Source organism: Semicossyphus pulcher, unplaced genomic scaffold, assembly GCF_022749685.1.
Source record: "Semicossyphus pulcher isolate SPU_LCO1_2020_fin unplaced genomic scaffold, fSemPul1.0.p SCAF_2, whole genome shotgun sequence".
Lineage (NCBI taxonomy): Eukaryota > Metazoa > Chordata > Actinopteri > Labriformes > Labridae > Semicossyphus > Semicossyphus pulcher.
Window position 1 is genome coordinate 8,008,538 of NW_027211693.1, and position 14,852 is coordinate 8,023,389.

At 41.3% G+C, this 14,852-nt stretch overlaps 1 protein-coding gene across 3 annotated transcripts; it reads left to right on the forward strand.

Annotated features, from left to right (window-relative positions):
• Positions 1-1,479: 1,479 nt before the first annotated feature.
• tlx2 (T cell leukemia homeobox 2) lies at positions 1,480-14,270 on the forward strand. 3 transcript variants are annotated; one of them, XM_069670017.1, is made up of 5 exons: positions 1,480-2,578; positions 9,013-9,225; positions 9,890-10,127; positions 13,326-13,506; positions 13,919-14,270. In XM_069670017.1, the coding sequence occupies exons 1-5, from the start codon at positions 2,077-2,079 to the stop codon at positions 13,928-13,930; spliced, it is 1,146 nt and encodes a 381-aa protein (XP_069526118.1). In that variant the 5' UTR covers positions 1,480-2,076; the 3' UTR covers positions 13,931-14,270. The 3 variants fall into 3 exon arrangements, with proteins under 3 accessions (XP_069526118.1, XP_069526117.1, XP_069526120.1); XM_069670016.1 differs by having other exon boundaries at positions 13,326-14,270; XM_069670019.1 differs by lacking the exon at positions 9,013-9,225 and having other exon boundaries at positions 13,326-14,270.
• Positions 14,271-14,852: the final 582 nt, after the last annotated feature.

The window sequence follows — 14,852 nt, forward strand, 5'->3', positions numbered from 1 at the left end:
ATCAGCCATTTTTCATTTTTATTGAATTGAGACCAGGACGATCCGCGGCGTCGCTCCGGGCGCAGAAAGGTGAAATAATTTGTGCAAATCAGCGGTTCCCATTTAGCCTCGCGAGCTGACTATTTATTTGTTTAATTATCTATCTATCTAGATATCTATCTATCCATCCATCCATCTATCTATCTATGCTCTCATTTGTAGATCAAAGCTTTTATTTTCCTCCTGGGTCTATATGTTGTCTCCATACAGGCTAAATATCGCTCATGGTTGCTCTACATTTCATTACTTTGTGATAATGCGCGTCAGAATGGGCCTATCAGTGACCTTAAATCAGGCGTAAACTCTGCACACTTCCCGTCAATGCCTGCGGATTTATGGCTTCATTGTGCGCAACAGATTATTGCTTCAGCAGCTCGTACACACATAAATCTAACCCAGCATTTGTTGTGTCTTGTAGGGATCAGTGCACTGAAATAACCTGCATTTAAAAATAAGGCCCCACTTTTCACAGTGATCCGCATCTGTTCTCAATGCTCATTGGAGATCCCTCTATTAGGGAAGGGAGAAGATAGGGCTCCATGGGTAAAGCAAAAAAAAATGGGGTTGGTTTAGTTGTAATAACAGCGAGCACAGACACACAATGACCGTGTTTCATTTCTGCATCGAAAACAAAGTGCAGCAAACCTGCTGTCAAGTGCTGGAGCACATCATGTCCAACAGCAGCAGCCTTCTCAGGTGGCAGAGTCTCCAAACAAAATCTTATCATAGGATTCTCTAGGGGGCACTGAAGGCATCACTTTGGGCTTTATTTTAATATAAAATATACAAACAAAGATAAAATAATAAATATAAGTGTAAAAGAATTCGATATAACCAACCTGCCTCACAACCATTGCCAACTAAAGATAAAAGTCAGATCTTTTATTTATTTATCTTTAAGTTATTTCTTTTCTTTTCTTTACTTTTATTTTATTTATCTTCATCATATAAACTCTCGTATAATCCCTATTCACCCAATTACTGTGCTACAAATAACGCAAAATTAAAACAAATAAAGATAAAACTGAGGATTCAAACTGACTCGTAATAAATAATAAATCCAAGAAAAAGAATATGAAATTTAGTTTATTTTTCTGAGTCCATGATTTCAACCATTAGCCTAAAACGAATGAATGAATGTTTAACATGTAGACGAGTATTGACGAGAAACTGTTTGGAAACCACTTGACCCGTTTTGTGCTTCCAGCGCCACTAAAAGGCACAAACCCTCCTTCTGAACAGCAGAAACGCTGCATGAGATGAAGCAAGCTGCGGCTTCTTTAAGACATCCGAGCAAAACAACTACCCTACAGAAAGGAGGGAGGGAGGGAAGGAGGGGGAGAATGAGGGAGGGAGGGAGGTTTGGCTGGATGACCGAATGGCAGCTTTTACGCAGAGGGTTGTCTCACCTGCTGAAACGCACTTCACCATTCAGCACAACAGAGCCCTCTTTCGCTCTCACCTCCAATTAATCTCCACGCCTGCGAGGTCAGCGCTTCGTTTTCGCCTCTTTGGCTTTGCTTTGTTTTGTCTGTTGCTTTATTTTGATGCGACGAGCTTGGACACCCCACCATGCCCTCTGCGTGTGGATCGTCGCTGGAAGAGTAGGCGAACAAAGCGCATCCTGGCTCTCCAGAGAACCGCTTTCTCCCCCCAAAATCTCGGATTTTTGTCAGTAAGTACTCAGGATAACAATTTGGCATCTTCTTCTCGCTTTAAGGCTGCACTGTGTGTAGAAAACTGGGAAAGAACGCGCTGTTAAAGATGGATACGCTTTTTCTTAGTCCGATGGAAAGGCTTTTAATTTAGGGAACATCGTATCCTGCTGCTGGACAAAAATGATGGCAAGATTTTGGAGAGCGCTGCTGGACACGTTGATTGTTTCCTGGGAGTAGAAGAGGCTCGTGTCGATGCTTGACAACAAAAATAGTGCAGAAAACATTCAAACATTTCATCTCCCAAGGCGTCGATTATTACATAACAATAATTCATCCAGCACTTGTTAGAATAAACTGACAGAAACATCACCGAAAAACTATGGAGCACACCGGGATCGAGGAGGTGAACCAGACGCACCAGCAGCAGCATGAACCCATCAGCTTCGGCATCGACCAGATCCTCAACAGCTCGGACCAGTCCAGCGGCTGCATGCTGCCCAACCGGACCGGCGACCCGGATTACGCGCTGGCCTCCAACGTCTACAGCAACGGCTACAACAGCGTCTACAACCCGGCCTGCTCCATGGCGGCGGCGGCGGGGCTGGCTGGCTCCTACAACGTCAACATGAACATGAATGTCAGTATGAACATGAACGTTAATGTGAACTCCGGAGGCGCAGGTGGTGTGATCCGGGTGCCGGCGCACAGACCCATGCCGCCTCCGCCCGCCGCTGCTGCGCCGCATCCGCCCCCTGCGACGCATCCGCCGGGCATTGGACCCGGCATCGCCTCGGTGCCAGGGATGGGGATGGGGAGCGCGGCGAACTTCACCTTCCCGTGGATGGAGAGCAGTCGGAGGTTTGCCAAGGACAGACTAACAGGTAATAATAGTTTCCTCGTTGTCCTGCCACACCTGTGATCTTATGTGTGTTTTCTATTTAAACAGTTGTAGGCCAGAGGATACAGGGTACTTTCAGACACCTTCACCTGCATTTCACTCCCTAATAACAGAGCCAAAACACTCCAGCACAGAGTAGTATTTTCCTCGTGGCCTTACAGGTGTTATCTGTGAATTTTCAGACATTAGTCTTCCAATTAAGGCCCAAATTGCGCGTGCCAAAGTGGGCCTAACAGCTCCTCATCTGATTTCATGTTTAGGTTGTAATCTTTAACGAATCGTGAACGCACAAACACACACAGAAAGCGAGCTTGATGCTACTGGAAGGGCAGTCTGATAAACGGGAGCAGAAATTGACGTGGACACGCTGATGAATCAGTATTGGACCATCACTCTCCATTTACAGCGGATGACGGATAACGACGTTCCCTTTCTTTTCATGAGGATGAATGATTTTTTTTTCTTTGTCTGCGAGCCAACTGAGGAAGCAGGAAGATGAGTCATAATAGTAATAACATGTGGCAGGTTAAAACCTCTTATTAACGTGGATAATAATAGCGTATTCTTCTTCTTCGTATTATTATTATTATTATTATTAATAATAATAATTACTATAATTATCATAATAAATTCACAAAGTGTGCAACAACAAGTAATGTAATATTTTAGATAACAGAAATGCAATGCCTTAAGTAGCCTGTGCGTTTCCCTCATAATAAAGCTGCTTAATTCACACGTCGTAAACTCTGAAAATCCTCACACTCATTCACTTTTATGGAGCTCAGATTGATGTTTTTTCCCCACCAAAATTCTTTACAAATATTAATTAAACTGCTTCGTTTCTTTATAAATTTGGAGGAAAAAACAAAAATCAACACCTTATAATTGCTTTTATTTTGCGATGTTTCAGTTTACGCCTCAACCAGCTGTAGAACAATAAAAAGACACCAGTGGGTACATTTTTAATTCTTTAGAGATTATTTATATTATTAAGAAGATTTTATTTCCTTCTTTTTATAAAGAGGGTTATAAAAAAGAGAGAAATAACAAATGTATTCTTAAAATAAACAGAAATTAAATTAAACTAATGTGCTTATATTTCATAAGCCACTATTATTATATAATCCCACATTTGTTTGCTCTCAGGATAAGGTTTGTTTTTAGCTGCTAACACTGTCAAACACTTTAAATACTCCATTGTTATTATGCTGTATAGAGTAGGAATAATCACCTTTTATTTTGAAAATAGATGAAAAATGCATTTTTAAAATGTATTTATTACAGGGACAGTACACATTAATAACCATTTATATTGACTGATATTTAACTGATTTTCACAGCGAACTCTAAATAAAGAGATTATTACCCATTAAAACAGCTCAAAATAAGACCTCACATTAACAATAACTCCATGAGTTCTTGAGTGAAAGATTTCCGTCTGCTGTGGTGATCAGATTTCACATCATTCTCTCTTTATTTTACGTAATTCTTCCCCCTTTATTAAAACGCTTTCCAGAGGGGGGTGTTTCCACCGCTCTTTTCTCATGACCTCATCGTTATGAAGATGAAAATGAAGAACATCATGGACTTGCCCCCCTCCCACCACCTCTCCACGCATTAAATATTCACCATTCCGTTCTTTCTGCCTGATGAATTATTAAATACTGGGGGACGATATGTCAACTGCAAAAAGATCCAGTGTAAATAGGCTTATCAATTCTCCTCATAGTCACCGAGGGCCTCTCGTTTAATTTCTCTCAGCTTTGTGTCGCTGTAATTATTTCGCAGCTTATATCTTTCCACTGTATTGATCAGGCAGAGATCAGCTACAGCAGCACACACACACACACACACACACACACACACACACACACACACACACACACACACACACACACACACACACACACACACGTCCACATTTAGCCTGCTCTGTTTCCTATAAAAGGCCGTAAATCAAATGGACTATCATCTCTCCTGATGGGCAGAGGAGCGTTTTAAACGTTTCTCTGTGTCTCGTGTTTTTCCTCTTCGCTCTTCATGATGAAACCGGAGCACAGAAACGGCCTCGTGCAGCCAAACATTTTCGCCAGAAGGCTTCCAGCTTTGGCAGCCGTGGGAAGTGATTTACTACATTTTATTTTGCAGGGATGTAAACGAAACCTGGTTAAATTTTGCACAATAGACTCTCGTTTTTCTCCCTGGCGAGGGTCCTGATGACTTTTATTACTGATGCTTTGAGATGTTGAGATGAGGAGTCATTGAATCCAACTCCACAAATAAGACTTGTTTATGTCCTAGTGGGGTTATACTGATCACCAGTTTATGGGCAGACTATGATTTATTTATTTTCATTTTTTATGTAGTATTATTATTATTACTATTATTGTTGTTATTTTTATTGGTAGCAGTATTATTAGCCTATTATTATTATTACTATTATTCTTATTATTCTTATCATTAGTACTAGTAGTAGTAGTAGTAGTAGTAGTACTAGTAGTAGTAGTAGTAGCAGTAGCAGTAGCAGTAGTTGTTGGCTAGTAGTGTCATTATCATGAGGCTTGGTGGTAGCGACGTCAACATGAATTCTCTGTATTTGTATTTCTCCGTGCTTTTATTTTGAAATAACGTAACTTGATTTGACGTTTACTTTGAAATAAAGCCAATTTAACAGCAGCACAAGGCTCGGGAGAGATTTTAATATCATAGAACATAGGAAAACATAAAATAAACTTTTAAAAAAAAAGTGGAAACACGAAACCTAAAAACTCCACAGTAGTTTTAATACGGTCATAACTTAAAATATCTCAACACATTGAACCAAATGCTCAACAGTTTAAAATCAAACAAACAAATGAATAAACGATGACCAACCACTAATCATTAAAAGTAGTTTAAACTGCTATAATGATAATAATAATAATAATAATAATAATAATAATAATAATAATAATAATAATAGACTAATGATAATAATAATAGACTAATGATAATAATAGAAGAAGATGAGGATCGTTTGTGCATCCTGACAATAAACTGAGCGATCATCCAGCGTGTGTATCTCTCCTACAGGACGAGTAACGCCAATAAAAAACATAATTAAACCTTTTTTTCTCTCCAGTAAATCTCCGCCTGGCTTTTAATGGCAGCAGAGCAGAGACATTGCTCTTTTATTTCCGCGTGGCACGCGCAACATGCCTCGTGCCTCCACGCTGCCCTGATCCTCGCTGTGACAGAACACAGCGTGTCCCTGCGTTTTGTCCCGTATAGTGTAATAAATAGCAATATATGTTCATGTTATATTTCAATATCCCCTTTAGAATCCTTCGCGGATGTATTTATTAGATTGTACTGAGGTAATATCCGCAGAGGGGACGGCAGGCGCTGTCACAGAGAAGTGTTATTAAGTAGAGCTGCTTTTATTATGGGAAACACATTCTCCACGGTAGCATTTTATTTTTTCATGTGCTTATGCTAAATTGTATTACCCAGGCAGCACATTCAGTACTCTAGCTCATCTCTTTTTTTATTTGATGAAGGGGAAGAAAAGTCTCAGCGTTTTGTAAGATGTATTTTTAGTTTTTCTTTCTTTTCTCTTTTTATGGGAACAATATTTTCTCCCTGTTTAAATGTAATGATTTAACACTTTCTCTGCCCAGAGGCTACATTAACACTTTAAGGCTGCTCAGGATAATTATTCCTCCTATATTACAAATAAACACCATTGGTTTTAAGAGTAAATCAAACAACTGTGAGTGTAAATGTAAGATTTTTAATCAATCACAGTTTTGGATTTAGAATAAAGCAATAACATATTATAGAATAGGTTGAAATAAGAGGCCTGCTGCTTGAGCCTATAGCTATTCCCATTATTGATATGACTGTATTAATTTATGATTTTCAAGAAATATAAATGACTATTTTCTATACAAAATATGTGTAGGCCTATTGCATGTTGCCTTTCATGTAGGTATACCTTTACTACTTTCACTGCAGTGAAAGGTCAGTTTAATCTTAAAACAAAATTGTCTTAATATAGGGGAATAATAAACACGTTCTAGTGCAATAAATACAATAATTAATGGATTATGGGTTATTTTCACTCTTGCAATTAGATTAAAACTGACGCAGTTTATCAGGGGCTTTTATTTTGAAATTGGTTTGAGCTCCAGTCTGTTTTCTGCTCTTAAAGCGACAAAAAGCTCAAAGATTTTAACATTTCTCATCCCATTTTTACATCCAGTCACTACACTAATAGCAGTGGATAAATCTGACAGCATCCCTGAGATGCTTTGGCCTGACATTCTCTGTCAGAACATTAAACCTGTCTGATGCCGTATCCAGCATCGCCGTATCGCGTATTCCTCAGCATTCTGCACACTGCGAGGGGAAAAGCTTCTCCTGCAGTTGTCAGTGTTTAAAACGCTCCTGCCGCATGCTGTGTTCCTCTTGTGTTGCCTCTGAACGTGCTTGTATGCGCCTGGTCCATTAGTTAGCCCACAGATGGCCTGAAATAGCCGTCTAATGCAGTATTGGTTAGCCAGACCTGCTGCTGGGAGCAACAACAGGCCTGCTCGCTCTCTGCATGTGACCTGTAAAAGGCAACACCTATTTTTTGGGTCATGAGAGGCCAAAAAAAAGGGTGATTATAATAAAGTCAGCATAAAGATTCAGCCGGGATTTAAAAACATAATGAAGTGCGATCAGGTCACTATAAACTCACTTCTAAGGGCCACAGAGGTGCTCCAGTCCACTGAGAACACCTTTAAGAAATATCAGACACATACGGGGTTTTTGTCACCATAAACTCATGATTAAATACCATCGATGCCTCTCTCAGTCCCAAAAGGAATATTACAGGGATACAATTACCATTTATGCCACTATTGAGCATCAGAGCAACACATAATGTGAAACCTGATAATAATATTATGTGCATATTACCGCGGGAGATTAAAAATAATAATGAGAGGCAGAAACAGAAGACACGGTCACTATAAATCCACACAAAACACAATAACAGGCAGCGAGTTTTTATTCCAGGCTCTAAATCTGCTCTGCTAATTTACACTCAGGTGATGTTAACTTCATGTGACCTGCTCTAACAGCGCGCTGAAGCTCCTCGTCGTTATTTTACAAATCATTTGCCAGCGTACGCCTCAATTTGCCACTCGTGTTCAGCACCATCAGGGGACGTCGGCGGCTCCCTGGAAACGACTGCCGAGCGCGTAATAGCTTCATGTTCCATTTTCCATCCAAATTGTCATCGTCTGCGCTGCAAATGAATTTTCAGGGCGCTGAAAGTCTGCGAGCTGCACGTGGCCCCTCAGGAGGCACCTATGCAGATGTTTTCATATTCATTTTGGCTTCTGGTGAGCTCTTCCTGACAAAACAACAACAAATAAACACCCTGTAAGACAGGAGGAAAAACAGCTTGCTGGGGAGGAGTGACACACAGATACACATTCTTCTTTTCCTTTTTTTGTCCGTAGTTGATTTTCATTCTGCCTCAAAATGAGAGTGTGGCCGGGGAGTGGATCCATGGCCAAAAACGATCTCATTACATTTATCGATCTTCTGTTTACCCATGGCTGACAAAATAGACAGGATTCATAGATATTTTATGATGCAGGGGATAAGTTGTTATTAATACCCAGATAGAGTGAACCAGCAGGCAGCGAGGAACAGGACAAAATAAGCTCATGCGTTCTTTTTTCTCAAGATGAAAAACAACTTACATTCAACATCATTCTCTCTCATTCTGCATAAATGTGTGTCAATAGTTGTTATTTTGCAAGATGAGTCATGTTGTATTATTGTTGGGAGTTGCAATAACAAATGCTTGATGTTGTACGGAAGACCTTTAGTGCCAAAATTAACTAGTATGAGGGCAAACATTGGCAGAAAATGACACACTGTTAACTGGAGTTTAAATGTGACATGTTTGATGTTTGTGTGGAAGACTTTGTCGGCCCAAACTGAATATTTAAAATGAGATTTCTCTGATGTAAAACATTATAAATATTACACATTGTTAGAATCAATTCTCAACAGTGCTAGTCTGAATCTTAAATTGCTGCCATTGTTTAAAGTGGGTTTATATTATTATCATGTTTAAAAGTCACATTCTGACCTTTACGTTGACCATGATTGTCTGAGTCTGATATGCTTACCAGTATATGCTTCATTTATCTTAATGTAACCCTATTTATTTGTCTAAACGGCAGATATCTTATATTGGAGGTAAACATTTCCAAATGCTAACTTAAGACTGGAGCAGTAAATAGCATTAAAGCAGACTCTGCTCATCATTCAGGCTTCCTTCATGTGATTAGCTGCTATGCGTCGGCGCCTGCACAGCGCTGGCTGCTGCTGTGCTCCAGATGCGGGACCTCAATGTGTCTCCCTTTCCTTTAGGGGAGCAGGCAGAGGAAAGCCGAGTCGGAGAGGCCACAGGGGGGCCGGGGGCCGCCGGGTCCCTCTGTCCTCTCCCCAAGGGAGATATCGGCAGGGTCCCTGTCTGGAGCACTGTGGAGACATTAGCTAAATGCTATTACCCCGAGCTCGCTCACCTGCGAGACGGCGGTGGCCTTCTAGCAGACTATCCTTTCCCAAAGGGGGCTTGCCCAGGTGAGTGACCCCCTCCCCCCATTGACTAACTCCCATATGCCTCACCTGTCAGTTTGTAGTGCATCCCTCTAGATATTAACAGTGGTTGTTTATAAGAATGTATAAAATGTTGCTCAAGTAAAAGTTTATATATTTCTGTGTATTAATCTTTTTGCTGAAGCTTCAGGAGACAAATTTACCTCCAGCTGCAAGCAATGTCTTTTCTTGAATTGTTTTTGGAAGTGAATGCCGATCCAGCTCTCTTTGACTTTTCCTTTGACTTCCTTTCTGCATGAATCAGACGGCTGTTTGCTTCTCAAAATCTGGCAGGGGAATATCAGTCGTAATTACATTTATCTTCTTCAATTGGCAGCTTCTGGGCCTTCTCTTAGACTCCCCAAACGCTCTGGCCTTTTCCAGAGTTGAGACAAAATGGACAATAATTTTATCTAAGTGAGGACTGGAAAACAAAATTGTGTTTGCAACATGAGCTAAACAAAAACTCAAGGGAAATATGTTTAGATTTTAGAAGCGTAGATCATCACAGTTCCTCAAATCCTCATATAAAAACCTGAATTACTTACAATCATCTTGTTGCAAATGCTTACATGGACTTTTTCAAGGAATAACTGCTTAAGAATCATCAATCAAAGTGAAATAAATCCCCTTCTTTGCCTTTTCTCAGCTGCCCTCTCACCCTTCTCCGTGACCCGTCGTATCGGACACCCTTACCAGAACCGGACGCCGCCCAAGAGGAAAAAGCCTCGCACCTCGTTCAGCCGGGTGCAGATCTGCGAGCTGGAGAAACGCTTTCATCGGCAGAAGTACCTGGCGTCGGCAGAGCGCGCCACCTTGGCAAAGGCCCTGAAGATGACGGACGCACAAGTCAAAACCTGGTTTCAGAACAGGCGGACAAAATGGCGGTAAGATTGCAGCGTAAGGAGTATTATCTTGAAAATAGAGAATATTGCAGCCAGAGCATCATAATTCTCTCTTTTAGTGCTCATTTTCCTCCCTCGTGAGCGAAACAAAGAGGCCATGGTGGTTTTTCAGAAGCTTTTTGTCTTTATGAGAGCAGCATGTTCACTCAGAAGACTCCTTCCAAACCTCCTTGTGCCGTAAATCGGCAGCACTCATTGTTTCGTCTTCGTCTCAGAATGCTTACCGTTATTTCACTTTAAACGCGAGTAAAACGAGTAAAATGGCCCGCAGCTGAAGCATTTCGAGGCGTCGTAACAACACAACACCTATTTTGCTTAGCGTAGCTGCCAGTCGAGGCCACTTCACTTGACCAAGCACAATTACTGGTGAGCCTCCTGAAAGGCCTTTTAGAAACCTGCTGTCCAAAGCAATACTGAAACACTCACAGGAGGAACGTCTGCCAGGTCCACAGACAGAAAACACACACACGCACACACACACACACACACACACACACACACGCACACACGCACACACGCACACACACACACACACACACACACACACACACACACACACACACACACACACACGCACACACGCACACACGCACACTCATTCACTTCATTGTAACTGTTGTTTATAGCCATTTGGAGGTAAATGAGTAGGAAATCAAATTATGAAGCCCGGCCCACAGTTAAAGGGACAGGACGCATATTTCAAAAGCATATTACAAACAGCTAATTGACCTCTCAGGGTTTTAATGTTTAAATGATCTTAAAGCTTTTTACAATGATTTTTCTATTTAATACACTTAGAAAACACTTAAAAACTTGTGTTTTGCAGGGCGGATTCACATTCATGAGTTGGCCTACCTGCCTTAAACAAACATTGTTTTGACATTTGGTTTGATAATCACTCTTAAAAACATAAAGAGGTGTATTTGTAGAAAAAAATCAGCAATAATATTCAGTATCAGCGCAAAAAAATAGACTTTTTTTGACTATAAGATGTAATAAAAAATGAATTAGCAAACTGAATCCACGGCTAAATGTCTTGTCACAGGTAACGAGGGATTTGCCGTAACTGGTTTTCCTGATTTCCTCGTTTTGCTGAGATTTATGCCGTCTCCCTGTAGTGTGCACCTGATAGGACGAGCATGAGGGATGTCTTTGTGTGACGACTACGCTAGTAACAAGAGGATGATCAAATCAACAGCCAGGGAAATCAGATTATGATAATGCTGTTAACAATAATGTGTGGCTAATGGATGGAGCTCGGCGTGCGTGAAAGAGTGTTTCAGAGGTGTGTTTCCGCCTGCGATTCCTACCTGCCACTGTTGGTTTTTTACAGCAGGCATTTGTGCATAATGATTTGTGTTATTAGCTGCACCTTCATTTTAAAAGACAATAGAAAACTCCTTCCTGAGCCTTAATGCGCGTGTGTTCAGAGGATTTCTCGCTTCTTATTAACACACACAGGAGAAAACACCGTCGTTAAGATGTGAAAATCTCTCATGAAAATTGATTTGAATATGAAGCTGTGTAATTTCTGCTCAGGTGAAGACAGAGTTGATGAGCAAAAGCAGCATTTCATCTACTTTGAATCACACTGAGCACAGTTTTTAACTGCTTTATAAAACTCCTGCATTTATCCTCCCAATTCACTTCTTTGTTTTACACATATTTTCCCAAATAACACGAAGGAAACACACTTCTGCTTCTTAATATTACAATATAAGTTTAAGACCAGCTCCAGTCATGTTTTAAGACATATAAAATGCTCTGATTCAATAATAAATTGTGTCTGATGTGTTTTTTTTTGCAAAATATGTTTAATTACCTTGTTAAAATCCTCCTTCTCCCTCATTAAAAATTCCCCAATCTGCATAGGCCCCGCCCACTATGCAAATTTATAACCGCCCGCTCCATCAGGAAAACAAACACGTCTCTGCCATCATTTAGTGGCAACTTAAACCTTAGCTAGCTTGAACAATCAGTAGCAGTAACATTAACGATAGTAGTCAGTAGTAAGTTTGCAACAATCAAAATGACAGTTACAGCTGGCTCATGCATCGCTAGAGTGGTTGCCATAGGTTACACATAATGATATGCATAGCATCACCCCGCCCCTTAACGGGATTGGCTCCTTAGGTTTGTGACATCTCAAACCTGCCAATCTGAAAACGTGTTGTTCAGCCTGTCCTTGGTACACTGCAGTTTAAAAGCAGACAGGCCCAGCCATGGAGATGACTGCTGATGTTGTCCCTGATGTGTCTTGTAGCACATGAAGAACACCACATGGAGATGTTCGCAAGGTTAAACACTTGATTTTCACTGGAGGGGGGTTTGAAAAAATACATTAGCCAGATTTCTCACTTCTGCTCTGAAAATAGAGACCGATAATGTTGTTGGTTGTACAGATGCAGCAGATAAACATAATTACCTCTCTGTGCAAACACTGCAAAATGCGTTGATTAAAAGGTTGTATGATTTCTGTGCTACTTTTTAAAACTGCACACGGATACATCAGTGCCGATGAACACCTTAAATGTTTCTGTTAACGCGTGCTGAACTAAAAAGTGTCGAAAGAAAACAGATGTAACTTCTCACCTTGAGGCAGAGTGGAGCTACAGTACCTCCCCCCGTCCCTTCATTACTCTCCATCAGTCACAAACACCTGTCACTCATCCTGATCAGCTGTCACCTAGCCTGCAGCTGAAGGGCCCGGCTCAGGTGTTGGATAGACGTAGAGTAAAAGCAGCAAATTAGCAAATGAGCAGGTTTCATTTCAAGGAGCAGCTTTCTGTTTCAACCTGTATTTACCTTTATATTCTTGATTTCTGTGTTGCTTTGACTTCCTGCCACCATCAATGTGACATGTTAGAAAGTTATTTGCTATATCACCCTTGAAAAAGAAGCAATTTCTATGTGTTACCCTCCACACTGGTTGCATATGGTGGCCAGTGAACAGCAAGAAAAAGGTGGGAAGGGGAAATGTTATTATTATCTGACGCCTCTTCAAATGACCTTTAAAACTGCTGCTTGAGTGTAAACTATCCTGTCTGAACGTTATATTGGTTCTTTATGCTGTGGTATGCAACATTACTCAACCTTATGTACATAAAACTCCCCATTAAAAAATCATATAGGTGTTTTATCTTCCCCTCTGTCCCTGTTTTGTCTCCTCCATTCACCCAGGAGACAGACCGCGGAGGAGAGGGAGGCCGAGAGGCAGCAGGCCAACCGGCTGATGCTGCAGCTTCAGCAGGAAGCCTTTCAGAAGACGTTGAGCCAGCCGCTGCAGCCCGACCCGCTCTGCCTGCACAACTCCTCCCTGTACGCCCTGCAGAACCTGCAGCCCTGGGCGGACGACAATAAGGTGACCTCCGTCACCTCCTTGGCATCTGTAGTGTGAACGTGTATGTGTGTGCGTGTGTAGAAGAGGGAGGGAGGGGGTGAGGTGTGTTTGTGAAAATGCCGTCAGTGTGAACGGACAAAAGGGAGGAAAAATTCTGTCGTGTCTGACGTTCAAAAACGCAGCACCTCTATGGGATTGTGATAGATTCAGAGAATTGAATGGACTTTGTGCTTCCTCATCATTGATCGTTACCAGCAACATGGTGGGGTTACTGCCAAGACCCACACAACAGTGTATGCGGACTTCACAGCACAGGAGCCGCACTGACATTGCTGTTTGTCAAATTTAAACACGTCCACATCTGTTATCTTGAATATCTAAAGTATGTTGAGTCATTTTCCTGCCTTACACCACGTTTCCGCTTTCCCTTCAGCTGACGGTCTAAAAGAGAGGAGGGCACTTTATCCGTAAGTGCCAGGAAACAAATGGACACCTCTGTACATGCCCAACTATCAAGACTGTCCCCCCCTCTTTGTGCCTCTGGATCCCCCACGAGGCAGCAGAGACTCTCTGCCAATAACGGCAAAAAAAGACCTCCTGTTTTTCGCTTTTGACTTTGTACAATGTAGTAAATGCATGTTTCAACCCTTTTCTGTGTGCACTCGGACGTACCACTGAAGTCAGCTGCCGTGGAGGTGGACTGCAGAGCTCAAGTGGTAGAGGATTGATGGATCTCCTGATGATGAATTCCTCATTATGTTCAATTTAAAGGTGTTTTATATTAAATGAAATTGTGACTTTTTGAAAAAGATGACAAAGCTCTCTGTTTTTCTTCCCTCTTTGTCTCGTCGGGCTCTTTCAGTCTCGCTCTTTTGTTGTTTGTCACCATTATGAAAACAATGCAATAATACTTTATGATTTTAGCAAAGATAGTTGGACTCGTGGGATTTAGCTATGATTACACATTAAAGTTTCAAACCACCCAAAGGTAAGATACTGTCAAAGTGTATCAGAAGGACAGCGCAATACCTTTTTTTATCCATAAAAACTGATGACTACAGCTCCCAGGTGTGACTCTGAAGGAGGGCGTCGCCGAAAAAACAGCCAGCATGCTCAGCAGAAGCCTCCCTGGATAAATAAAGGTTCGAAAACTGATGCCAGCTCAAATTACAACCAGAGTACAAGTCGTGCTGCTGCCAAGTTAACGTTTAAAATGCAGTCTGGCTTTTTTGTTTATGTTTTTATTTAATTCCAGAGATTGTGTTAGAAAAGTCGCTGATTTCTAACCTGATTCTTATTTATAGAGACGGAGCTCAACATGTCAGGGGCTACTCTGGAAAACCACGGCCATCACAGGGGGCCCTTCA

Coding starts and splice junctions, on each gene's coding strand:
- tlx2 (XM_069670016.1), top strand. CDS start 2,077: ATGGAGCACACCGGGATCGAGGAGGTGAACCAGACGCACCAGCAGCAG. Junction 9,226..9,889: donor CCCAAAGGGGGCTTGCCCAG/GTGAGTGACCCC, acceptor GCCTTTTCTCAG/CTGCCCTCTCACCCTTCTCC. Junction 10,128..13,325: donor AACAGGCGGACAAAATGGCG/GTAAGATTGCAG, acceptor CCATTCACCCAG/GAGACAGACCGCGGAGGAGA.